Raw genomic sequence first — 27,471 nt, forward strand, 5'->3', positions numbered from 1 at the left:
GATATTCAATGACCTACAGTGGTTCCTCCTTTAAAAGTTGCAAGCTTGCACTGCCGGACTTTGAGGTACCCAGCGTCACTGCTTCATTGCTCTAGACTACCACAAGGGGGAGTTGGAGCACTCGTTATGCATTTGGGTCCCAAGGTTTTTATATGACCAATCATATCGTGTGGTTCCAATGACGAATTTTGACGCGAGCTACACTTGCGTTCTTCAACAAAGATGGCTGACAAAACATTACGGTGGAACCAAATGTAAGTTATAACATTACAAGTCAAGCAAAAACTGTACACTTGAGAGGAATATGTTAGTTAATGTAGACAAACGTTTGTGCATTTTTTGTTGTTGTCAAAGTTCACTTACGAAAATCGCTATTTAGCAAGTTCTCTGACTAGCTAACATTAGCCAGCTAGCTAGTGTTAGGAGAATGAATTTGTAATTCCTGTTTAATGTTTTAGGGACTCCTGAGGAAACCAGCAAACCAGGCTGTCTTGTGAAACAGGGGATGTAAAGAATCTAGCTAGCTAAAGCATTTACTTCAAATTGAATGTACAATTGTGTAAACTTGCCTTGCAATGCAGCTGAAGTAACATAGCTAGCTAACTATTTACTTGCTTATTGTGTAGTGGAGGATAACAAATAACTATGCCTATGGATGTGTAGCTAGCTACAGTATGTAGCCGATCTGTGTATGGACCCTAAAACGTTATGTTCTGAAATAATATTCATACCAATCTATGAACCTCCGCTATCATAGTTGTTGTATCAACTTCAAGTCTGAATGGCATTAATGAAGCCTATGGATAGAGTAGAATATAATGACTTTATTGTGCCAATGATGCAAGTCCTATATACACATGTACTGTAGTTATTACCACGCATGAGATTACCCACATTGTAGCCTGCACATTGAATATATTCACTGATCATGTCCTCTTCCTTGGCAAATAAAGGTGTGGTTCAGGTATGAATCTCTGAGACATGACTGAAAAAGAATATCAAACTCCATTATTTGAATGATGCTGTGTATGCATGTATGTATTACAATTTTACACTTCAACAGTGTTTACTGCTCCTTGGACATCAAACTTTTTCAAATTCTAACTTGGTCAGTCATCTTACATCAGGAGGTGAAATGCAAAACTGACCTTGGATCATTAACTCTGGGACTACCACGTCTGTCTGTTTCAATGTATAGCATCTCTTTAATAATACTTCCTGTTGACCCGACCAAGTGACATCTCACCTATGATCATGCTGTGTCAGCCATTTCAGATGTGGAAGGGGTTCACCAAAACAACTGATGTAACCTAGAGGATTTAGAGAGAAGGGAGAGTGGGATGAAGTGAAGAAGAGACTTATTGTGTGTGTGTTGTCTCACCTGGTGTCCACACGAAGTGGCTCCAGAGTACTTTATGCTGAAAAACAGACACATGAAGACAAACAATAGAAGATCATGTCAATAGAAGAGAAGGTATGTGACGCAGACACCTATCGGAGTGTACCTGAAGAATTTAAATATAAAGGGCTATGTGTCTCACCACTTGGTTATTGCAAGGCTAACCCCCAGGGAAATCAAATCAGCAACAGATAGTCCAGTGAAAAATGGCTGTGGTGTAAATCTGAAAATTAGCAGCTGATATCTTTTTTTATTTTTTAAAAAACTAATGCAAGTGAGGCAGGTTCCATGTACAACAAGACAGGCGGAGAAAAAGAACACCGGACCTTTAATTACCTCTGGTTATGGAAACTTTTGCCAGCAATACAGCTTCCATGGCATGTTCCTCGGACAGTGAACATCTGGCAATATCTACATTTTCGACCCCTTGGTCAGCTTGCTCTCTGAAAGTAAAGGAAACAGCTTATTTTTTTATAGATATGAAAACAATAACTGCGATATGACTATTCAATCTAAAGCAGCAGATGTCACGTTTAGGAAATGTCAATACAGCCCATTGCTGCTTACCTGAGATGCCATCTTCGTAGGTGTCCGCTTTGACTTCCTTTGTGTCTGAAAAATGTTGCTTTCAGAACAACTATTTTTGATTGAAAATAAAGGTTTTTCTCTCGACAAATTTACCTCCATAGCATAAAACAATTTGCCTGTGAAAAACCACACCTTCATACAAACATGCTACTGTATGCAGAATTCTTGACGCACAAACAAAGTTTCTGCCATATCCTGCCAACACGCTCACAAGCGAGCCACTCAGGAGTAGAATGATGACGTGTGGAAGAGGGAAAGGAATGTGATGGGAACATCAATTTGTTTCAAGTTGGGGAGGAGGGCTAATAGCTGAACAATAGACAATTCAACCTTTATTAAAGAAAAGTCTAATAGCCGAGCTAGGTGTGAACTCCTATCACAGACCAGATTTGCCCTAACGACCAAGGGGCAGCTTGCTACTCAATGTAATAAAGTAATGACTTTTCAAATAAGTTACCTTACACGTTATGTTGGCTGACAATTTGTTAGCTACGCTGCCCTTACGAACCACATAGCTAACATACCGGTACATACTGCTGTAATGATATGCTATCTACCTAACGTTAGTAGTTATACATCAAACTTGCCACTATATTAACTATAGGCCTACTACCCAACGTTTATTGACTTGATTATTCTCGTCATTCTTAGCTTAGCTAAATGTATAGTTGTTGTGCTTTCGCAATGGACATTCGGGTACTTTCACTCTGGCGATCTATAAGCTGGACAAAAGAACGAGTCAAAATTCACCGAAGGCTGAAAAACGGTCTGAATTTACAAACGGACAATTTCTCTAAATGGAAACACCATAATATTAATCAAATTAAGCCAAATTTTCTAAAATCAATCCCATATACTATGTTATTACAAAAAAGGTTTTAATACCAATAGGGTGTACTATCAAATGTTTCTGAAAGATGCCCTCTGGTGGTCAAACTAGCAAAAACTTGCATTAACAGAAGAAATGGCTAAGAATGGAATGACGTGCCACAGAATGCTGCAGCAGCACGCAGGGTGTCCCGCAGTATGACGCAACTTTTAAAGGAGAAACTACTACCGATAGGCGCCCTTCTTTGTCAGGCTTTGGAAAACATTTGTAGAACCTTACAGATAACTGTATGTGTGGTACAGAGATGAGGTAGGTAGTCATTCAAAAACATGTTAAACACTATTACTGCACACAGAGTGAGTCTATGTAAATTATTATGTGACTTGTTAAGCACATTTTTACTCCTTAACTTATTTAGGCTTGCCCATATCATAGGGGTTGAATACCTACTGACTCGAGACATTTCAGCTTTTTATTTCATCTGTAAAATGTTCTAAACATTAATTCCACTTTGACATTATGGGATATTGTGTGTAGGCCCATTTTTAAATTCAGCTGTAACACAATAAAATGTGGAAAAAGTCCAGGGGTTTGAATACTTTCTGAAGGCACTGTAACTCTCAGATCAGCTGTTTGCTCAGAGTTTGGGGAAGGTTCACACATGTGTGTTAGCCTTTTTAAGTCTCTAGATGGATGATCTAGTATTCAAAGTGCATTGGAATACTGAACTTCATGAATGTATTTGAATGATGCCTAACAATGTGAATGTCAATACTTGTTCTATTTAGAATGGATTCTGAAATAGCTAAAGGCGCATTAGGCCTAAGTGTGTTTTCAAAAGCAGATTGTCAGTTAGTCTTAGTAGTTTGTTTTGCAAAGCAGGTGGAAGGTGTATTTAACTATAGGGTGTGTTCTTTCCTAAGGCCACAGGTGTCATCTTTCTGGCAGGATTTTGTATCTTGTTCACCAGGATTTACTACATCTTGAATGCTTGTTTTCCTTCATACAGCATCTCCCCTATCTGGTGGCAGTCTGTCAGACTGTCAGTGTTATTTCCCTGCTGAAAGGGAAAATCCTTGGTATGGATTGACTGATTTCAGGGATTGGAACTGTCTGACTTGAGTGCTTCCAACACAAGGCTACTGCAGATTGGCTGGTATGATTATTGTATGTAGGAGATTGTGTGTGCTTGTGCAGTGTAATACCTAAAGACATACCGAAAGCAGAAGTTGGGGGATTTGCAGCGCTTGAAGGCTCTTTTGTATCAATGTTGTATTACATCTGTGCGCATACACAGTGTGTGTCACTAAGCGAGAGAATGTCTACTGTAGTTCTCACCTGTATGATTGTTCACATATGGAGAAAATATGCATTACTCCCAATAAGCAGCGGTTAGCTCTCTGGTCTAGAGAAGCCGATACTTGTCATGCGGTGGAACTGATGTTGCCATGACGATGCCGGGAGACGTCACGCTCTAAATGTGGTGCAGTCAACACGCTGTCACCAAGAGAGGGGTGGAGAAGAGTGTGTGTGTATGTGAGAGAGAGTTAGGCCACCTTCTTGAATATTGTTCCATTTTGAGACATTCAGTTACATAGCATTGTTTAAGTATTCCGGATGTAATGTTAATGGAGACTAACATGGCTGCCATAGAATGTTGAAGTGTCATGCAAAATGCATAATAATGCAGAAAACACATTTATTACTCTTTCGGACATCAATATGGCAGCCACTCCGGTTGAGAACACTCAGAAAACTGTTGACGTAGGTGCAATCCATGAATATAGGTAGATATCAATAAAAAGGTACAGAGCAATTGTTTTGCCTGGTTCTCAATGGTTTTAGCGGAGCTGGGGGTCTCCTTGTCCCCCAGCTCCGCTAAAACCATTGGGAACCATGTCCCGTTTTCAAGGCACAGCTTGGAAAATTCCAGAAAATTATGTCATGGCTTTAGAAGCTTCTCAAATCAAATCAAAGTTTGTGTCACGTGCGCCGAATACAACGTGTAAACCTTACAGTGAAATGCTTACTTACAGGCTCTAACCAATGGTGCCAAAAAAAGGTTGTGTGTGTAGGTAAGTAAAGAAATAAAACAACAGTAGAAAGACATTTGAAAAACGAGTAGCAAGGCTATATACAGACACTGGTTAGTCAGGCTTATTGAGGTAGTATGTACATGTAGGTATCGTTAAAGTGATTATGCATATATGATGAACAGAGAGTAGCAGAAGCATAAAAAGAGTGGTTGGCGGGTGGTGGGACACAATGCAGATACCCCGGTTAGCCAATGTCCGGGAGCACTGGTTGGTCGGGCCAATTGAGGTAGTATATACATGAATGTATAGTTAAAGTGATTATGCATATAAGATAAACCGAGAGTGGCAGCAGCGTAAAAGAGGGATTGGGGGAGGCACACAATGCAAATAGTCCGGTTAACCATTGGTTACCTGTTCGGGAGTCTTATGGCTTGGTGGTAAAAACTGTTGAGAAGCCTTGTTGTCCCTGGTATCGCTTGCCATGCAGTAGTAGAGAGAACAGTCTATGACTGGGGTCTTTGAAAGGGCCTTCCCCTGACACCGCCTGGTGTAGAGGTCCTGGATGGCAGGCAGCTTTACCTCAGTGATGTACTGGGCCATACGCACTACCCTATACGCACAATTGCCGTACCAGGCAGTGATGCAACCAGTCAGGATGCTCTCGATGTTGCAGCTGTAGAACCTTTTGAGGATCTCAGGACCCATGCCAAGTCTTTTTAGTTTCCTGAGGGGGAATAGGCTTTGTCGTGCCCTCTTCACGACTGTCTTGGACCAATCTAGTTTGTTGTTGATGTGGACACCAAGGAATTTTAAGCGCTCAACCTGCTCCACTACAGCCCCGTCGATGAGAATGGGGACGTGCTCCTTTTCCTGTAGTCCACAATAATCTCCTTAGTCTTGGTTACATTGAGGGATAGGTTGTTATTCTGCCATCACCCGGCCAGGTCTCTGACCTCCCTATAGGCTGTCTCGTCATTGTCGGTGATCAGGCCTTCCACTGTTGTGTCGTCAGCAAACTTAACCTTTTGCGTGTAGGGGGCAGTATTTTTGTTTTTGGCTAAAAAAACGTACCCATTTGAAACTACCTATTTCTCAGCCCCAGAAACTAGAATATGCATATAATTGTCAGATTAGGATATAAAACACTCTAAAGTTTCCAAAACTGTAAAAATATTGTCTATGGGTTTAACATAACTGATATTGCAGGCGAAAGCCTGAGGAAAATCCAATCAGGAGAAGTGCCTCTTATTTTTGAAACCTCTCTGTTCCTATGCATGCCTATCCTCCATTTAAAGGGATATCAACCAGATTCCTTTTTCTATGGCTTCCCTAAGGTGTCAACAGTCTTTAGACATAGTTTCAGGCTTTTATTTAGAAAAATAAGCGTGAAGGATCACATTGCGTGAGTGGATAGGTGGGGGCTCTGAGTGAGTTTTGCGCAACTGAGTAAAGCGGCCGTTGTTTCTCCCTCTGTTATTAAAAAAGCTACACACACTGATAAATTATCGAATATATATTTTAAAAACAACTTGAGGATTGATTATAAAAAACGTATGACATGTTTCTGTGGACATTGGATATTATTTGGAATATACATCTGCGTTGTCGTGACCGCTCTTTCCTGTGAATTTCTGAACATAACGTGACAGAGGTATTTTGGGTATAAAAATAATCTTTATGGAACAAAAGGAACATTTTGTTGTGTAACTGGGAGTCTCGTGAGTGAAAACATCCGAAGATCATCTGCCCTGTGGGTTGTTTGGAGAATATCGTGTGAGTCCTGCTTGCTGCTGCTGCTGTTGTTGTTGTTGTTGAAGACCTCTTTGTCTAATCCGAGGTGAGTGATCGCTGTCCTGATGTCCAGAAGCTCTTTTCTGCCGTAAGATACGGTTGCAGAAACATTATGTACAAAAAACTATCGCGAGAACCCCCCACATAATAGCACAATTGGTTAGGAGACCATAAAACAGTTTCCTAGGCTAATTGACATAATTTTAGTCAATTGGAGGTGTACCTGTGGATGTATTTCAAGGCATACCTTCAAACTCAGTACCTCTTTGCTTGACATAATGGGAAAATCAAAAGAAATCAGCCAAGACCTCAGACAAAAAATTGTAGACCTCCACAAGTCTGGTTCATCCTTGGGAGCAATTTCCAAACGCCTGAAGGTACCACGTTCATCTGTACAAACAATAGTATGCAAGTATAAACATCATGGGACCACGCAGCTGTCATACCGTTCAGGAAGGAGATGCGTTCTGTCTCCTAGAGATGAATGTACTTTGGTGTGAAAAGTGCAAATCAATCCCAGAACAACAGCAAAGGACATTGTGAAGATGCTGGATGAAACAGGTACAAAAGTATCAATATCCACAGTAAAATGAGTCTTATATCGACATAACATGAAAGGCCGCTCAGCAAGGAAGAAGCCACTGCTCCTAAACTGCCATAAAAAAGCCAGACTATGTTTTGCAACTGCGCATGGGGACAAAGATTGTACTTTTTGGAGAAATGTCCTCTGGTCTGATGAAACAAAAATAGAACTGTTTGGCCTTAATGACCTTCGTAATGTTTAGCGGAAAAAGGGGAAGGCTTGCAAGCCGAAGAACATCATCCCAACCGTGAAGCACGTGGCAGCATCATGATGTGGGGGTGCTTTGCTGCAGGAGGGACTAGTGCACTTCACAAAATAGATGGCATCATGAGGAGGAAAATTATGTGGGTTATATTGACGCAACATCTCAAGACATCAGTCAGGAAGTTAAAGCTTGGTCACAAATGGGTCTCCGAATGGACAATGACCCCAAGCATACTTCCAAAGTTGAGGCAAAATGGCTTTAAGGACAACAAAGTCAAGGTATTGGAGTGGCCATCACAAAGCCCTGACCTCAATCCTATAAAAAAATGTGGGCAGAACTGAAAAAGCGTGTGCAAGCAAGGAGGCCGACAAACCTGACTCTGTTAGACCAGCTCTGTCAGGAGGAATGGGCCAAAATTCACCAATTTATTGTGGGAAGCTTGTGGAAGGCTAGCCAAAATGTTTGACCCAAGTTAAACAATTTAAAGGCAATGCTACCAAATACTAATTGAGTGTATGTGAACTTCACTCACCCAATTAATAGCTGAAATAAATGATTCTCTACTATGATTCTGTCATTTCACATTCTTAGGATCACAACTTTAACTGACCTAAAACGGGGACGTTTTACTAGGGTTAAATGTAAATGTACTAGGATCCAACTGTAAATGGCTTACTCACATCGGCCACGGAGAATGAGAGCTCACAGTCCTTGGGAGCGGGCCGCGTTGGTGGCACAGTGTTATCTTCAGTGGGCAAAGAAGGTATTTAGCTTGTCCGGGAGCAAGACGCTGGTGTCCGCCACGAGGCTGTTTTTCCCTTTGTAATCCACGATTGTCTGGAATCCCTGCCCCATACATCTCGTCTCTGAGCCATTGAATTGCGACTCCACTTTTTCTGTACTGCCTTACGGAAGTAATGGTTTTAGCGGAGCTGGGGATTTCCTTGCCCCCAGCAGCCAAATCAAACTCTCTGCACCATATTGTGACATTTTCTTGATAACTACCTATACGTGTATACATAGATTTAGGAATTAGAATACTAAGATGGACATGAAGTGTCTTATGATTGTCCAAAGGTCAGCCATGTTGGTCAGGGAGTTGGTCAACCATGGTTTGCCAGTACTGTGATAAGATATTGTGTAAAAAAATGAAGTATTTTTCTGCACTGTATGTGTGTTAGCTAGCTAGCCAGACATTTTTTTTTTAATAGGAATGGTTGCTTTAATTTTTCAAATTAACTGCCGATATGCCAACATTCCATTCAAACAATGCAGTCAATACACAGCCGTACACTGGCTCAAATCAGTTTATAGACAAGTTTGTAAATGCAAAAAGTACTAATATCGTATCATATAATAGCACTCAGAGCTAATAGACATTTTATCATCTTTACATATATTTTAGTCTATTTACACAGAAAATTGCTATAAAACCTGTATAAACTGTATTTAGATTTTTGAGAATATTTTAGGTTGACTATAATTTCATTACATCACATCTTCACGTCTTTTTATTTTCCTGCATAAGTGAAAGCAGGAAATGCATCACCTATGCCTCTACTGCCATTCATTCCAATTAGACTGGTTTTGGATTTCTCCCTGACCAAGATGGCTGCCATTTTCACCCCATTATGGAACTTTGAGGGTTTATGACATACTGTATCACTAAAAAGTCTACATGCCTATAAGGCTGTTTTTAGCCTTCAGGCTTAAACCTCTTAGGGATCCCTTAAAGCGCCAATCCCCTTAGTGGGATAGATTTGACAACATCCGGTGAAATTGCAGAGCGCCACATTCAAACTACAGAAATATCAATATTCAACATTCACGAAAATATAAGTGTAATACATCAAAATAAAGCTTAACTTTTTGTTAATCCAGCCACTCTGTCACATTCCAAAAAGGCTTTATGGGGAAAGCACACCATGCGATTATCTGAGGACAGCGCCCCGCATACAAACACATGAAAATCATTTTTCAACCGGGCAGGTGCGACACAAAAGTCAGAAATAACGATATTATAAATGCCTTACCTTTTGAAGATCTTCTTCTTTTTGCAATCCCAAATGTCTGTGACACAATGAATTGTCATTTTGTTGGATTAATTCCTTCTTTATATCCCCAAAATGTCCATTTATTTGGCGCGTTTGATTCAGAAATACACCGGTTCCAACTCGCCCAACATGACTACAAAGTATCTAATAAATTACCTGTAAACTTGGTCCGAACATTTCAAACAACGTTCCTAATCCAACCTCTGGTGTCCTAAAATGTAAATAATCTATAAAATTTATGACTGGATAAACAGTTTCCAATAGCGAAGAAAATTAACACGCGCACCGAAATACTAGAGACTTTCAGAGTGACACGTACAAAGAACAGCATTACTTATTAATTTCTCAAAAGAAAAACATCGAACAATTTCTAAAGACTGTTGACATCTAGTGAAAGCCATAGAAATTGCAATCTGGGTGCTAATAAATCAGGATTTCCATAGAAAAGTATTGGAAAACACAATGGCCTCAATTGTTTTCCCCTGGATGGGTGTGGTCTGGGTTTCGCCTGCCAAATAAGTTCTGTTATACTCAGACATTATTTAATCAGTTTTAGAAACTTTAGGTTTTTTCTATCCAATACTACCATGCATATTCATATCCTAGCTTCTGAGCCGGAGTAACAGGCAGTTTACTTTGGGCATGCTTTTCATTTGGACGTGAAAATACTGCCCCCTATCCCGAAGAAGTTTTAAACAAGTTTCCCCAGCCAATGTGGTGACATGCACAATGGAAGAAAGACTTATCTGACACGGAGTTCCATGAAGAAAGTGTTCACACTAAAATGTAACCCATTGCAGCATTGCTTGGGTGTGTGTTTGACAGTGTTAGTATATCACGGTCTTCCACTAGGATAGAGGCAAACTGTCACCTCTGGTCCTCACAATTTCCATAAATAGCTGTGTGTGTGCGCACTTAGTCATGGTTGCATCTGCTCTCACCCGAGGGTGTGTCTCAGATCACAATAGAACAGTCACCCTTGGTGCTCCTCTTAAATGATTTCAATAGCTCTGACCGATGCAGAGCAGGCAACACACAATTACTCAATTAGTCCTGACTGTAGCGGAGCAGGTCCACCCACCATGCCCTGCTGTGCTCTGGGAGAAAAATGAGGAGGAAGTGGAGAGAGGAAACCAAAGAAGAGAGGGCAGAGTGCACACCGGCATTTGGCAAACACTAAACGACCTGAATACCTTTTTCATACTACAGATGTGTGTGTGTGTGTGTGTACAGACTGAAGGTAAAGCAGAGTAGAGATTGTTTTCCCAGGGAGGGAGCGGTTTCCTGCCTTTTTGTCTGACACAAGCAGGTTTGTCCCAGAACAGATCCTTACTGCATATCAACAACGCTTAATCCTCCTCCTTTACATAAACCTATCTATATCTTGTACCATATCTATACAGTGCATTTGGAAAGTATTAAAACCTCTTCTTTTTCCACATTTTGTTACATTGCAGCCTTATTCTAAAATGGATTACATAATTTTCAGGACAAAGAGTTCAATCTTGGTTTAATCAAACAAGAGCATCTAGTTTCTCGTCGTTTGAGGTGCCTTTTGGAAAACTCCAAGTGGGCTGTCGTGCCTTTTTACTGAGGAGTGGCTGCCGTCTGGGAACTCTACCATAACATAAAGGCCTGATTGGTGGAGTGCTGCGGAGATGGTTGTCCTTTTGGAAGGTTCTCCCACCTTATAGACAAGTGTGTGCCTTTCCAAATCATGTCCAATCAATTGAATTTACCACAGGTGAACTCCAATCAATGAAGTTGTAGAAGCATCTTTAAGGATGATAAAAGGAAACAGGATGCACCTGAGCTTAATTTCAATTCTCATAGCAAGGGATCTGAAAACTTATGTAAATAAGGTCATTCTGTTTTTATTTGTTAATACATTTGAAACGTTTATTTTTGCTTAGTCATATGGTGTTGTGGGTAGAGTGAGGTGGGGGGAAAAAAACAATTTAATACATTTTAGAGTACGGCTATAATATAACAAAATGTGGAAAAAGTCAAGAAGTCTGAATGCTTTCCAAATGCACTCTTCTGCTGTCCCCTCTTGAGAAAATCGAGAGAATGTGGGTATAGTGATGGAGAGGGAGGGATTGAGTATTGGTGAAATGGAGAGGCGTGAGAAACATGAGTGCAGAGGTAAAGGCTACTAGGGGGTTTGTAGGGGATTTGCAGAATGAAGAATTTGAGAGAAATGGAAAAAAACGTTTTGTTGCGCTAGACATGTGTTAGAGCGGGTGAGCTAAGGTATGCATCTTAATATGTGCCAGTTTGCTACCATATGAAAATAATCCTGCAGGAAAATTCTCAGCAACAAATGAAGATCCTGTGTGAGAAAAATAGATGGATATGTGAAAACATCTATACATTAATTTGTACACTGAAATGTACAACAGACTGAGATGGAGCGAGGCTGTAGCTAGGTTTCCATTCAATTGGCGACAGATTTTCATGCAAATATTCTAAAATCCGCATAAAGAAAATGTGCATTTTCCCACCAGAGGTCTATTTCCACCAAACAGACTTGTTGCGGATGTATTTCCATCACATTGTTTTACTCTCCCGATCATTTTGTCACAACTGTTGTGTTAAATAGCAAATGTGCCTACTCCAAATGTGTTCTAGCCAACAATAGCTCCAGATACAGTGCGGGTAGGCTAGTCTACATGATGAGATTATTATGGATATTTTTATTTGGAAACGTCAGTCAAGCATCGATCATCATGCCACCAGAATAAGACCCTCAATATTTATTGGAAAGGAGCATGAAGCTCATCACCGTGTACTTTCACCACCCTGTCAAGTACTTCATAACTTATTTAATCTATAGCCTAACAAACCGCACGGTTCCCGAGTTGTAGTGGGAGGACCAGACACACTATCATCGCGTGACTCCAAGTTTACTCTGAAATTATGGTTATTAAATCAATATGTCGCATAAGTGTTTTCACAGCCATTTCTAACATCATTTGTTCGTTTGACATAAAATTAATTATCTGTCTGCGTTTATAAAATTATACTGACACGTCCTGTTTCCATCACAGCTGTCTTGTTTTTTTTCTATATGGTGAGACTTTACTCATAACTGGATGGAAACGTGGTTAGGGAGAGATGGGAAAGAGGGATGGGACTGAGCCCGCTTGTGGCATCCTCTGATGATATCACACGTGAGTGCACTATTGCCTCTCCTAATGGCTCTCAGAAGGAGCGTGCAGCGGTAGATGACACTACTCTACAGCCTACATCACGCTGTTTATGGAAAGAAGCATAAAACCCAGAATACCAGCAGTGGTGTTATATATGTCTGAATCTGGCAACTGGGGCTGCTAATAGTGTTTAAATGTGTGCCCAAGGTAACACAGTGAAAGGTTGTTATATCTGTTTCTGAAACATTTACCTGGCTATCCAAACTCCTTGCTCTGGCCCAAAACTACTACGCCAATATAGTGTATGTGGACACCGCTTCAAATTAGTGGATCCGGCTATTTCAGTCACACCCATTGCTGTTATTGTGAAGTTGAAACATCTAGAAGCAACAACGGCTCAGCCGCGAAGTGGTAGGCAACACGCGTTCACAGAACGGGACTGACGTGTTTCAGCACTCTGGTTTCAACACTCACTGTCAAGTTACAAACTTCCTCTGGAAACAACGTCAGCCCAATACTGTTCGTCGGGAGCTTCATGAAATGCCTTTCCATGACCGAGCAGCCACACTCAAGCCTAAGATTACCATGCGCAATGCCAAGTTTTGGTTGGAGTGGTGTAAAGCTCGCCACCATTGGATTCTGAGCAGTGGAAATGCATTCTCAAGAGTGATTAATCACGCTTCACCATCTGGCAGTCCGACGGGCGAATGCTGGGAAAAAGTTACCTGCCCGAATGCATAGTGCCATGTTTGGTGGAGGAGGAATAATGGTCTGGGGCTGTTTTTCATGGTTCGGGCTATACTCCTTAGTTCCAGTGGAGGGAAATATGAATGCTACAGCATACAATGACATTATAGACAATTCTGTGCTTACAACTTTGTGGAAACAGTTTCAGGAAGGCTCTTTCCTGTTTCAGCATGGCAATGCCCCCGTGCACAAAGCGAGGTTCATACAGAAATTATTTGTTGCGATCTGTGTGGAAGGACTTGACTGGCCTGCATAGAGCCCTGACCTCAACCTCCTCGAACACCTTTGGGATGAATTGGAACGCTGTCTGCGAGCCAGGTTTAATCACCCAACACTAATGCTCTTGTGGCTTAAATGGAAGCAAGTACCTGCAGAAATGTTCCAACATCTAGTGGAAAGCCTGTTCAGAAGAGTGGAGGCTGTTATTGCAGCAAAGGGGGGACCAACTCCATATTAATGCCCATGATTTTGGAATGAGATGTTTGAGCAGGTGTCCACATACTTTTGGGCATGTAGTGTATGTAGCGAACGATAGAGCAGCGGAATAATTCAGTTTGAGTGGTCAGTCAACTGAAACATGGCTCTGGCAGGTACAGTGGGGAAAAAAAGTCAGCCTCCAATTGTGCAAGTTCTCCCACTTAAAAAAGATGAGGCCTGTAATTTTCATCATAGGTACACTTCAACTATGACAGACAAAATGAGAAAAATCCAGAAAATCACTGTAGGATTTTTTATGAATTTATTTGCAAATTATGGTGGAAAGTATGTATTTGGTCACCTACAAACCAGCAAGATTTCTGGCTCTCACAGACCTGTAACTTCTTCTTTAAGAGGCTCCTCTGTCCTCCGCTCGTTACGTGTATTAATGGCACCTGTTTGAACTTGTTATCAGTATAAAAGACACCTGTCCACAACCTCAAACAGTCACACTCCAAACTCCACTATGGCCAAGACCAAAGAGCTGTCGAAGGACACCAGAAACAAAATTGTAGACCTGCACCACCAGGCTGGGAAGAGTGAATCTGCAATAGGTAAGAAGCCTGGTTTGAAGAAATCAACTGTGGGAGCAATTATTAGGAAATGGAAGACATACAAGACCACTGATAATCTCTCTCGATATGGGACTCCACGCAAGATCTGACCCCATGGGGTCAAAATGATCACAAGAACGGTGAGCAAAAATCCCAGAACCACACGGGGGGACCTAGTGAATGACCTGCAGAGAGCTGGGACCAAAGTAACAAAGCCTACCATCAGTAACACACTACGCCGCCAGGGACTCATCCTGCAGTGCCAGACGTGTCCTCCTGCTTAAGCCAGTACATGTCCAGGCCCATCTGAAGTTTGCTAGAGAGCATTTGGATGATCCAGAAGAAGATTGGGATATTGTCATATGGTCAGATGAAACCAAAATATAACTTTTTGGTAAAAACTCAACTCGTCGTGTTTGGAGGACAAAGAATTCTGTGTTTCATCCAAAGAACACCATACCTACTGTGAAGCATGGGGATGGAAGCATCATGCTTTGGGGCTGTTCTGCAAAGGGACCAGGACGACTAATCCGTGTAAAGGAATGAATGGGGCCATGTATCGTGAGATTTTGAGTGAAAACCTCCTTCCATCAGCAAAGGGCATTGAAGATGAAACGTGGCTGGGTCTTTCAGCATGACAATGATCCCAAACACACCGCCCAGGCAACGAAGGAGTGGCTTCATAAGAAGCATTTCAAGGTCCTGGAGTGGCCTAGCCAGTCTCCAGATCTCAACCCCATAGAAAAGCTTTGGAGGGAGTTGAAAGTCCGTGTTGCCCAGCAACAGCCCCAAAACATCACTGCTCTAGAGGAGATCTGCATGGAGGAATGGGCCAGCAACAGTGTGTGAAAACCTTGTGAAGACTTACAGAAAACGTTTGACCTCTGTCATTGAGAAACTTTTGTTATTGACCAAATACTTATTTTCCACCATAATTTGCAAATCAATAAATTAAAAATCCTACAATGTGATTTTTCTGGATTTTTTTTCTCTTCATTTTGTTTGTCATAGTTGAAGTGTACATATGATGAAAATTACAGTCCTCTCTCATCTTTTTAAGTGGGAGGACTTGCACAATTGGTGGCTGACTAAATACTTTTTTGTCCCACTATGTAATTTCAGTATGCATCCATGGTAAAACAGGTTGATTGAAGAGCCTTAATGCCCAGGAGATTAGCCTCACTTTGCCACCTACGCACACACAGACACACTGACACGCATACAGTGCATTTGGAAAGTATTCAGACCCCTTAACATTTTCCACATTTTTGTTACGTTACAGCCTTATTCTAAAATTGATTCAATAGTTGTTTCCCCCCTCATCAATATACACACAGTACCTCATAATGACAAAGCAGAAACAGGTTTGTAGAACAACAACTGAAATATCACATTTTACATAGGTATTCAGACCCTTTACTCAGTACTTTGTTGAAGCACCTTTGGCAGCGATCACAGCCTCGAGTCTTCTTGGGTATGACGCTACAAGCTTGTCACACCTGTATTTGGGGAGTTTCTCCTATTCTTCTCTGCAGATGCTCTCAAGCTCTGTCAGGTTGGTTTGGGAGCGTCGCTGCACAGCTATTTTCAGGTCTTTCCAGAGATGTTAGATTGGGTTCAAATCCGGGCTCTGGTTGGGCAGCTCAAGGACATTTAGAGACTTGTTCCTAAACCACTCCTGCGTTGCCTTGGCTGTGTTGTCCTGTTGGAAGGTGAACCTTTGCCCCCAATCTGAGAACCTGCTCCAGAGCACTCAGGACCTCATCAAGGATCTCTCTGTACCTTGCTCCCTTGCATATACCCTGACTCTGCTTGCACTGACCACAAGAGAAGTGACACAATTATTTTAACGAAATATGCAGGTTAAAAAATATATGCTTCTGTGTATTGATTTTAAGAAAGGCATTGATGTTTATGGTTAAGTACATTTGTGCAGCGATTGTGCTTTTTTGGTGAATGCGATTTTGTTAAATCATCACCCGTTTGGCGAAGTTGAAGTGGGCTGTGATTCGATGATAAATTAACAGGCACCGGATTGATTTATATGCAACACAGGACAAGCTAGTTAACCTAGTAATATCATCAATCATGTGTAGTTAACTAGTGATTATGTGAAGATTGATAGTTTTTTATAAGAAGTTTAATGCTATATAGCAACTTACCGTGGCTCCTTGCAGCCACAAGGTCCTTTTGACTCTGCGCTCGTGAAACAGGTGGTCAGCCTGCTACTCAGTTTCCTCGTGGATTGCGATGTAATCGGCCATAATTGGCGACCAAAAAGGCTGATTACCGATTGTTATGGAAACTTGAAACCGGCCCTAATTAATCGGCCAACCTCTACACACTGTACATACATAGACACACTACTTCGTATTTTCAGCATGGAAAGGACGACTGGGCAATGATTCAGTGGCTGGCATTGAGCTGACGCGCGCACACACACACGACTGTCTATTGATCTGCTATTCAGAAGGAATTGCTGGTTTTGCCAACAAGCTCTTAATTGTTCTGATGAGAGAGGAAAGAAATACTTTGTAATTAGAGTGCATTCACACACACCTTAGTGCACACCTCCCACCCCACCTGCCATTCACAATGCATTTCTCACACATTCTCAGTGGAGATGAACACAATGCTGGATAATTCACTCCAGTCCTTGCATTGAATCACCTCATACAAACATTGTTAAATCTTCTCCTAGTCATCTAATCTGCAACCCTGTATATCTACCATCTGTGTGTAATGCATTGAGTGCGTTCATACGGTCTTCATCTATCTCCCCATAGTAAATAATAAGCCTTGCCATGAGCGTTTCCGAACGGATCATGACTCCTTAACTGTGAAGAGACCTTTTGAAAGGTGATGATGCCTGTTGAGTTTCAGCTCAATTTATGTCTGTACTTATCTGTCTGAGGCTCTGTCCAGGTTTAGACGTCTGTGGCGTGATATGATGTATCTGTTCCGTCAGACCCTTATTTCCTTGTGGAGAGAGGCTGTTTGGTAGAGATACCACTAAAGTCAATATCAGCACACCTTGCTCTAGGGCTTGGTCACCCTGTGTTAGACTCAAGTTGCATTGCTTCAAACTTTTCTAGCGTACTTTTCCAAACATTCACGCTCGCTCGCTCACACACACACACACACACACACACCAGCTAGTATTTTCAGCACGGAAAAAATCACTGGGCAATGCTTGTGTGACTGTTATTGAGCTAACACACACATATATACACACACAAACAGTTGAAGTCGGAAGATTACATACACTTGGAGTCATTAAAACTAGTTTTTCAACCACTCCACAAATGTCTTGTTAACAAACTATAGTTTTGGCAAGTCGGTTAGGACATCTATTTTGTGCATGACACAAGTAATTTTTCTAACAATTGCTTACAGACATATTATTGCACTTATAATTCTCTGTATCACAATTCCAGTGGGTCAGAAGTTTACATACACTAAGTTGACTGTGCCTTTTAAATTTCTTGGAATATTCCAGAAAATTATGTCATGGCTTTAGAAGCTTCTTATAGGCTAATTGACATAATTTGAGTCAATTGGAGGTGTACCTGTGGATGTATTTCAAAGCCTACCTTCAAACTCAGTGCCTCTTTGCTTGACATCATGGGAAAATCAAAAGAAATCAGCCAAGACCTCAGAATAAAAATTGTAGACCTCCACAAGTCTGGTTCATCTTTGGAAGCAATTTCCAAACGCCTGAAGGTACCACATTCATCTGTACAAACAATAGTACGCAAGTATAAACACCATGGGACCACGCAGCCATCATACCGCTCCGGAAGGAGACGCGTTCTGTCTCCTAGAGATGAACATACTTTGGTGCGAAAAGTGCAAATCAATTCCAGAACAACAGCAATGGGCCTTGTGAAGATGCTGGAGGAAACGGGTACAAAAGTATCTATATCCACATTAAAACAAGTCTTATATTGACATAACCTGAAAGACCGCTCAGCAAGAAAGAAGCCACTGCTCCAAACCTCCATTAAAAGCCAGACTATGGTTTGCAACTGCACATGGGGACAAAGATTGTACTTTTGGGGGGAAATGTCCTCTGGTCTGATGAAATAAAAATAGAACTGTTTGGCCATAATGACCATCATTATGTTTAGGGGATAAAGGGGGAGGCTTGCAAGCCGAAGAATATCATCCCAACCGTGAAGCACGGGGGTGGCAGCATCATGTTGTGGGGTTCTTTGCACAGGAGGGACTGGTGCACTTCCCAGAATAGATGGCATTATGAAGAAGGAATATTATGTGGATATATTGAAGCAACATCTCAAGACATCAGTCAGGAAGTTAAAGCTTGGTCGCAAATGGGTCTTCCAAATGGACAATGACCCCAAGCATACTTCCAAAGTTGTGGCAAAATGGCTTAAGGACAACAATATCAAAGTATTGGAGTGGCCATCACAAAGTCCTGACCTCAATCTTATAGACAATTTGTGGGTAGAACTAAAGTGTGTGCAAGCAAGGAGGCCAAAAACCTGACTCAGTTACACCAGCTCTGTCAGGAGGAATGGGCCAAAATTCACCCAACTTATTGTGGGAAGCTTGTGGAAGGCTACCCAAAATGTTTGACCCAAGTTTAACAATTTAAAGGCAATGCTACCAAATACTTATTGAGTGTATGTAAACTTCTGACTCACTGGGAATGTGATGAAAGTAATAAAAGCTGAAATTAATAATTCTCTCTTCCATTATTCTGACATTTCACATTCTTAAAATAAAGTGGTGATCCTAACTGACCTAAGAGATGGAATTTTTACTAGTATTAAATGTCAGGAATTGTGAAAAGGAGTTTAAATGTATTTGGCTAAGGTGTATGTAAACTTCCGACTTCAACTGTATGTGTTTGCTCAAGAGAGCGCACACCTGACACACACACACAAAGAGGTATGAGGCCAGTCGTGTAATTTTGTGTTGTTGATTTTCCCATATGATTTTCCTATATGAAGAGGCTATTACTCTGCTTGCTCACAAAGTTTTCCTTTTTTTGAAGCAGTGCTATCATTTCAGCTGACTGAACTTTCGGCAGAGCATTCCTTCTGAAAATGAAGAAATTATGAAAAAAAATCAAATAAGTATTTATCTGGAGATAAGAGTAGGTGCTGAACAGTTTTAAACACAATGAATAACAGGTACATCAGAATTCCCTCATCTCACAAGTAGCCACACAGTTGAAAGGCTAAACTCTTGTTTAAGTTGTGGAAAACCCATCTCTGAATAACGTTCCCCACCCAGGGGCTGGAGGAGGGAGATAAGTGTCTGTCCACATTGTGTCAGGAGAAACTGCAATATGAATTTGATTATGTTTTTGTTGCTTGCAGTGCTACTGTCAGTGGGGAAAAAAATGGTTTCATTTTCCAAATAGACTGCCTTGTCCCTCATACATAAGCGATGGCAGAGCGAGAGAGAGAAAGCTTTTGGGGTTTTTCTTGCTTATTAAAACTGAACATGTTGGCGAAAGCATTTATTTCAGACAATAGTAATCATTAGAGAATCTCTGAACAAGAATGATATGGACTGATGGTGTTTTTGAAATGGTTGCCTCACTGTTTTAGGGCTTCTTTGCTGGCACTGATTTATTTCTGGGAAATAGTTTATTCTACTGATTGCTGTGTCAGAGTGACGTAGAGGCATCGTTCCATCAGCACACTGTTAAATTGGTTGTCTAGCAACACAATTCTGCAGAAAAGAGAGAAAAGATGTCTGAAACCAATAATTTAATTCCGTTCAAACGCATTCCAAGCACTTGAAGTCTTTTGTCACCGAGGACTTCATGGCTTGAACAGAACAAAGTCAAGGACAACAATGACTAGGAAAAAAAAGTTGTACAAAAATAAATGTATCAAATCTTTTGTTGATGTGAAAATTAGATAAAAATATGATTTAAATAATATTGTCTTGTTTTAATATTGTTTCTCTCTTTCGCTCTCAGCTTAATAAGCAGCAGCTGCAGGTGGTGAAGGATCACTTCCTGGCCTTCCTGAATGGGGAGACACAGATCGTGGCGGACGAGGCCTTCTGCAATGCTGTGCGCAGCTACTACGAGGTAAGACCTCACCCTCGCCCCTAAAAAACAAAAACATTCAGTATAAAACACTCTATATATGAACCTTAACATATAACTTTGTCAGTGCTGAAGTCCTTGAGGGCCACAGTCCTGACAGTTTTTTATTTTCTCCGTCTCACATAATTTATCAATTTACTGATTGGCCAATGATTGACACCACCATACCCACTGTGGGCCCGGAGGACAGAGTTGGGCACTGCATTGCCATTGTATGTAAATGTTGATGTGGGCTCACTGGCTAGCTTCTATTGTGGCATGCTCTACTTACCACCGGGAGCCCAGTGGGGGTTGCAGTTCTCCAGTGCCACACTTGTCTCCCAAGCAGTTGTTTATTTCAGCTGGACTGTCTGGAATCTGTTCTTTAGAAGAAGGGTCTTACCTCTTGTGCTCTTCAATTCCGCCTGACTGGCGCCTCCAACTTGGCAGAGAGAACTACAGGTGCCAGTGGTATAATCTCGATAAACAAGGCTTTTTCTGTCCCACTTAATCTCCGTTATGTGGTTACCCTTCCTCCTCCAGTCTGTCTGGAGATGGATAGGGTAATTTCACTCTTACGGGCCATTTTGTAATTATCGTTATTGCGAGTGTCTGGTGAAAAATATTTGAAATCGATCAACTGATGCGAACAGCTTATGCGTGGGGGGGGGATTCTGAAGAGGGCACTCTCAAACACCTCCACTCCCTCTTTCTCAATACGTCTATCACTTTCCTCATTGCGGCACACTTTTGTTTAGTCTTCCACTTTCTTTCCATCCCACTTAGCACCCATTTCATTTTTGGTCCGTTCTTCCCTCTTTCTTTCCCTCTTGTTTGCAATCAGTCCATCTCGTTGATATATTTTATTTTACTTTTTCCCTCTCGCTTTCTCCCTGCCTGTTCCTCGTTTGTGGTCTCCATCTTTGCCCCTTCCTCTCCTCATCCCTCTTTCCCTGTCTTTCTCATCTGCTACAATTAAAGAGGCTGAGAAGCCTGCTTGACTGATAAGATTTTCATCTCATAACATATGATAGGCACAACTCGCTTCAGAGGAAGAGAAGGCTAAATTTACTGATTGACACCACCATACGCTGTCACTGTGGGCCGGGAGGATAGGGTTGGGCTCTGCATTGCCTCATCAATCTCTTTCCTTGTCTCAGTCTCTCCTTCTCTTCCTTTTGAAGAGAGTTGTGACTATCATACGTTATGAGATGGAGATCTTATCAGTTGAGCGGGCTTCTCAACCTCTTTAATTGCAGTAGATGGGAGAGGAACCCATTGAAGTCTATGCCTGTCTTTGCATGGCTCACTATGTGAAGAGTGTCAGGGCAAGACATGATCAAAGACGACTTGTTATTACTATTCAGTGGACATCGTCTTGAAGTGTAAGTAGCGCATCAACTTTTTGAATTCTCAATTTTCCAATGCATCCTTAGAAGGCATCTGCTAGAGTGAGGAAGGCCACAGGCCATATGTCCAATTTGAGGAGGTGGAATTCTGACTTATTACTGTGCTTATCATGCTTACATTTACCCATGATGCTCAGGACTATGCAAATCCACTAAAACAGACTCTCAAAAGGTTCCAAAATATTTGCCCTTGTCACTCCAAGTACATGGCGTGTGTGCTTGATCATGTTCATGTAGTCGTTGTTGTTCCTATGGATATGTAGGGGCATTGTGTAGTTGGGAGTCAGCAGCAGCACCACTAGAACAGACCCAGGCACATATAATCCTTTCTAATGTGATCACTGCGTGTCAGGTAAGTCATTAGGCCTGATCAATACAGTAGCTTTGTCAATACACCGCAATGCCCTGTTAGCATCCCACAGTACACTTAATTTTGTCTATTGATTGCTTACTGCCCTCTGGTAGTCTCCATACCTGCTAGTGCGTGTACAGTGCATTTAGAAAGTATTCCGACCCCTTCCTGTTTTAAACATGTTTTACGTTACAGCCTAATTCTAAAAACACACAATGCCAAGGCAAAAATATGTTTATTTCTAGTCTGATGAAACCAAGATTGAACTCTCTGGCCTGAATGCCAAGTGTCACATCTGAAGGAAACCTGGCATCATCCCTACGGTGAAGCATGGTGGTGGCAGCATCATGCTGTAGGGATGTTTTTCAGCGGCAGGGAATGGGAGGCTAGTCAGGAGCATAGTACAGAGAGGTCCTTGATGAAAACCTGCTCCAGAGTGCTCAGGACCTCAGATTGGGGCGAAGGTTCATATTCGATCGAACATCTCTGGAGAGATCTAAAAATAGTTGTGCAGCGACGCTCCCCATCCATCCTGACAGAGCTTGAGAGGAACTGCAGAGAAGAATGGGAGAAACTCCTCAAATACAGGTGTGCCAAGCATGTAGCATCACACCCAAGACTCCAGGCTGTAATCTCTGCCAAAGGTGCTTCAAGAAAGTACTGAGTAAAGCAGGGGTGGGCAATTCCAGTCCTCAGGGGCCTAATTGGTGTCACAGTTTTGCCCCCAGCCCCAGCTGACACACCTGACTCCAATAATCACCTAATCATGGTATTCAGTATAGAATGCTGTTTGATGAATCAGCTGTGTTTGCTAGGGATGGAGAAGAAGTGTGACACCAATCAGGCCCTCTGAGTAAAGGGTCTGAATACTTATGTAGATGTGATATGAAACTTTTTTTTCTTCAGAAATGTATACAAAACTGTTTTTGCTTTGTCATTACGGGGTATTGTGTATAGATGAGGGGGAAACAAACTCATACATTTTAGAATAAGCCTGTAAAAGTAATACAATTTGGAAGAATGAGGGGTCTGAATACTTTCCGAACACACTGAATTTTCTGCTCTACCTCAGGCTTAACACCACGACCATGTCTGTCAAAAGTTTGTATTACTGTAATGATGGGGCGGTGAGTCGGAAGCAGGTGCAGGTGAAACGTTTTTATTAAAACAACAAAACCAAGAACTCAACACTAACAAGGCAGTACGCCGATACACAAGAACAATACCAACTGGTGAGTGAACCTGGGAGAGGGACATATAAAGGGGAGGAAATGATGAAGGTAATGGAGTCCAGGTGTGAATCATAATGTCGTATGCCGGAGGGGAGGAGCAGACGTGACAATTACCAATAGATTGATCAACATAGCACTTATTGAGAACAGCAACCAGTGAACCAACATTACTTTCTTTCTCTTTATTGGCTCTTCTTTTTGTTCAGCTGCTGTGCAAAAGTTGGATGTGTGTAAAACCATTGCTTATTTTAACCCGTTCTTAGTGGGGGTTCTTCAACTGTTATTAATGAGGTGTATGGGAAGCATGGAGGCAATAAAGTGGAGGACTGGAAGAGGGGAAAGCGAGAGGAGTGTTAGAGAGGAGAAGAACAGGTGATGATGGAGAGATGATTAGCATGGAGAAAAAGGGATGTGGAAGAGAAAGGCATGTAACTGGTGAGAGAGGAAGAATGGGATGTGGAAGAGAAAGGCATGTAACTGGTGAGAGAGGAAGAATGGGATGTGGAAGAGAAAGGCATGTAACTGGTGAGAGAGGAAGAATGGGATGTGGAAGAGAAAGGCATGTAACTGGTGAGAGAGGAAGAATGGGATGTGGAAGAGAAAGGCATGTAACTGGTGAGAGAGGAAGAATGGGATGTGGAAGAGAAAGGCATGTAACTGGTGAGAGAGGAAGAATGGGATGTGGAAGAGAAAGGCATGTAACTGGTGAGAGAGGAAGAATGGGATGTGGAAGAGAAAGGCATGTAACTGGTGAGAGAGGAAGAATGGGATGTGGAAGAGAAAGGCATGTAACTGGTGAGAGAGGAAGAATGGGATGTGGAAGAGAAAGGCATGTAACTGGTGAGAGAGGAAGAATGGGATGTGGAAGAGAAAGGCATGTAACTGGTGAGAGAGGAAGAATGGGATGTGGAAGAGAAAGGCATGTAACTGGTGAGAGAGGAAGAATGGGATGTGGAAGAGAAAGGCATGTAACTGGTGAGAGAGGAAGAATGGGATGTGGAAGAGAAAGGCATGTAACTGGTGAGAGAGGAAGAATGGGATGTGGAAGAGAAAGGCATGTAACTGGTGAGAGAGGAAGAATGGGATGTGGAAGAGAAAGGCATGTAACTGGTGAGAGAGGAAGAATGGGATGTGGAAGAGAAAGGCATGTAACTGGTGAGAGAGGAAGAATGGGATGTGGAAGAGAAAGGCATGTAACTGGTGAGAGAGGAAGAATGGGATGTGGAAGAGAAAGGCATGTAACTGGTGAGAGAGGAAGAATGGGATGTGGAAGAGAAAGGCATGTAACTGGTGAGAGAGGAAGAATGGGATGTGGAAGAGAAAGGCATGTAACTGGTGAGAGAGGAAGAATGGGATGTGGAAGAGAAAGGCATGTTTTATTTTATTTTTTTTATTTCACCTTTATTTAACCAGGTAGGCTAGTTGAGAACAGGTTCTCATTTGCAACTGCGACCTGGCCAAGATAAAGCATAGCAGAGTGAACAGACAACACATGGAGTAAACAATTAACAAGTCAATAACACAGTAGAGAAAAAAAGGGGAGTCTATATACAATGTGTGCAAAAGGCATGAGGAGGTAGGCGAATAATTACAATATTGCAGATTAACACTGGAGTGATAAATGATCAGATGATCATGTACAGGTAGAGATATTTGTGTGCAAAAGAGCAGAAAGGTAAATAAATAAAAACTGTGGGGATGAGGTAGGTGAAAATGGGTGGGCTATTTACCAATAGATTATGTACAGCTGCAGCGATCGGTTAGCTGCTCAGATAGCTGATGTTTGAAGTTGGTGAGGGAGATAAAAGTCTCCAACTTCAGCAATTTTTGCAAATCGTTCCAGTCACAGGCAGCAGAGTACTGGAACGAAAGGCGGCCGAATGAGGTGTTGGCTTTGGGGATGCTCAATGAGATACACCTGCTGGAGCGCGTGCTACGGATGGGTGTTGCCATCGTGACTAGTGAGCTGAGATAAGGCGGAGCTTTGCCTAGCATGGCCTTGTAGATGACCTGGAGCCAGTGGGTCTGGCGACGAATATGTAGCGAGGGCCAGCCGACTAGAGCATACAAGTCGCAGTGGTGGGTAGTATAAGGTGCTTTAGTGACAAAACGGATGGCACTGTGATAAACTGCATCCAGTTTGCTGAGAAGAGTGTTGGAAGCCATTTTGTAGATGACATCGCCGGTCGAGGATCGGTAGGATAGTCAGTTTTACTAGGGTAAGCTTGGCAGCGTGAGTGAAGGAGGCTTTGTTGCGGAATAGAAAGCCGACTCTTGATTTGATTTTCGATTGGAGATGTTTGATATGGGTCTGGAAGGAGAGTTTGCAGTCTAGCCAGACACCTAGGTACTTATAGGTGTCCACATATTCAAGGTCGGAACCATCCAGTGTGGTGATGCTAGTCGGGCAAGCGGGTGCAGGCAGCGATCGGTTGAAAAGCATGCATTTGGTTTTACTAGCGTTTAAGAGCAGTTGGAGGCCACGGAAGGAGTGTTGTATGGCATTGAAGCTCGATTGGAGGTTAGATAGCACAGTGTCCAATGACGGGCCGAAAGTGTATAGAATGGTGTCGTCTGCGTAGAGGTGGATCAGGGAATCGCCCGCAGCAAGAGCAACATCATTCATATACACAGAGAAAAGAGTCGGCCCGAGAATTGAACCCTGTGGCACCCCCATAGAGACTGCCAGAGGACCGGACAACATGCCCTCCGATTTGACACACTGAACTCTGTCTGCAAAGTAATTGGTGAACCAGGCAAGGCAGTCATCCGAAAAGCCGAGGCTACTGAGTCTGCCGATAAGAATATGGTGATTGACAGAGTCGAAAGCCTTGGCAAGGTCGATGAAGACGGCTGCACAGTACTGTCTTTTATCGATGGCGGTTATGATGTCGTTTAGTACCTTGAGTGTGGCAGAGGTGCACCCGTGACCGGCTCGGAAACCAGATTGCATAGCGGAGAAGGTACGGTGGGATTCGAGATGGTCAGTGACTTGTTTGTTGACTTGGCTTTCGAAGACCTTAGATAGGCAGGGCAGAATGGATATAGGTCTGTAACAGTTTGGGTCCAGGGTGTCTCCCCTTTGAAGAGGGGATGACTGCGGCAGCTTTCCAATCCTTGGGGATCTCAGACGATATGAAAGAGAGGTTGAACAGGCTGGTAATAGGGGTTGCGACAATGGCGGCGGATAGTTTCAGAAATAGAGGGTCCAGATTATCAAGCCCAGCAGATTTATACGGGTCCAGGTTTTGCAGCTCTTTCAGAACATCTGCTATCTGGATTTGGGTAAAGGAGAACCTGGAGAGGCTTGGGCGAGGAGCTGCGGGGGGCCGGAGCTGTTGGCCGAGGTAGGAGTAGCCAGGCGGAAGGCATGGCCAGCCGTTGAGAAATGCTTGTTGAAGTTTTCGATAATCATGGATTTGTCGGTGGTGACCGTGTTCCCTAGCCTCAGTGCAGTGGGCAGCTGGGAGGAGGTGCTCTTGTTCTCCATGGACTTCACAGTGTCCCAGAACTTTTTGGAGTTGGAGCTACAGGATGCAAACTTCTGCCTGAAGAAGCTGGCCTTAGCTTTCCTGACTGACTGCGTGTATTGGTTCCTGACTTCCCTGAACAGTTGCATATCGCGGGACTGTTCGATGCTATTGCAGTCCGCCACAGGATGTTTTTGTGCTGGTCGAGGGCAGTCAGGTCTGGAGTGAACCAAGGGCTGTATCTGTTCTTAGTTCTGCATTTTTTGAACGGAGCATGCTTATCTAATATGGTGAGGAAGTTACTCTTAAAGAATGACCAGGCATCCTCAACTGACGGATGAGGTCAATGTCCTTCCAGGATACCCGGGCCAGGTCGATTAGAAAGGCCTGCTCACAGAAGTGTTTTAGGAGCGTTTGACAGTGATGAGGGGTGGTCGTTTGACTGCGGCACCATAGCGGATACAGGCAATGAGGCAGTGGTCGCTGAGATCCTGGTTGAAGACAGCGGAGGTGTATTTGGAGG

At 42.5% G+C, this 27,471-nt stretch overlaps 1 protein-coding gene across 7 annotated transcripts in view; it reads left to right on the forward strand.

Moving 5' to 3' along the window:
* Window positions 1-27,471, forward strand: part of cadps2 (Ca++-dependent secretion activator 2) — a 270,218-nt gene that overhangs the window by 27,282 nt on the left and 215,465 nt on the right. For all 7 annotated transcript variants that reach the window (XM_065003011.1, XM_065003005.1, XM_065003008.1 and 4 more), the window contains exon 2: window positions 20,375-20,488. In XM_065003011.1, coding sequence (XP_064859083.1) covers window positions 20,375-20,488 — 114 coding nt within the window. The remainder of the gene's footprint in view (window positions 1-20,374; window positions 20,489-27,471) is intronic.

The sequence above is a fragment of the Oncorhynchus nerka genome, linkage group LG17 (assembly GCF_034236695.1).
Source record: "Oncorhynchus nerka isolate Pitt River linkage group LG17, Oner_Uvic_2.0, whole genome shotgun sequence".
Lineage (NCBI taxonomy): Eukaryota > Metazoa > Chordata > Actinopteri > Salmoniformes > Salmonidae > Oncorhynchus > Oncorhynchus nerka.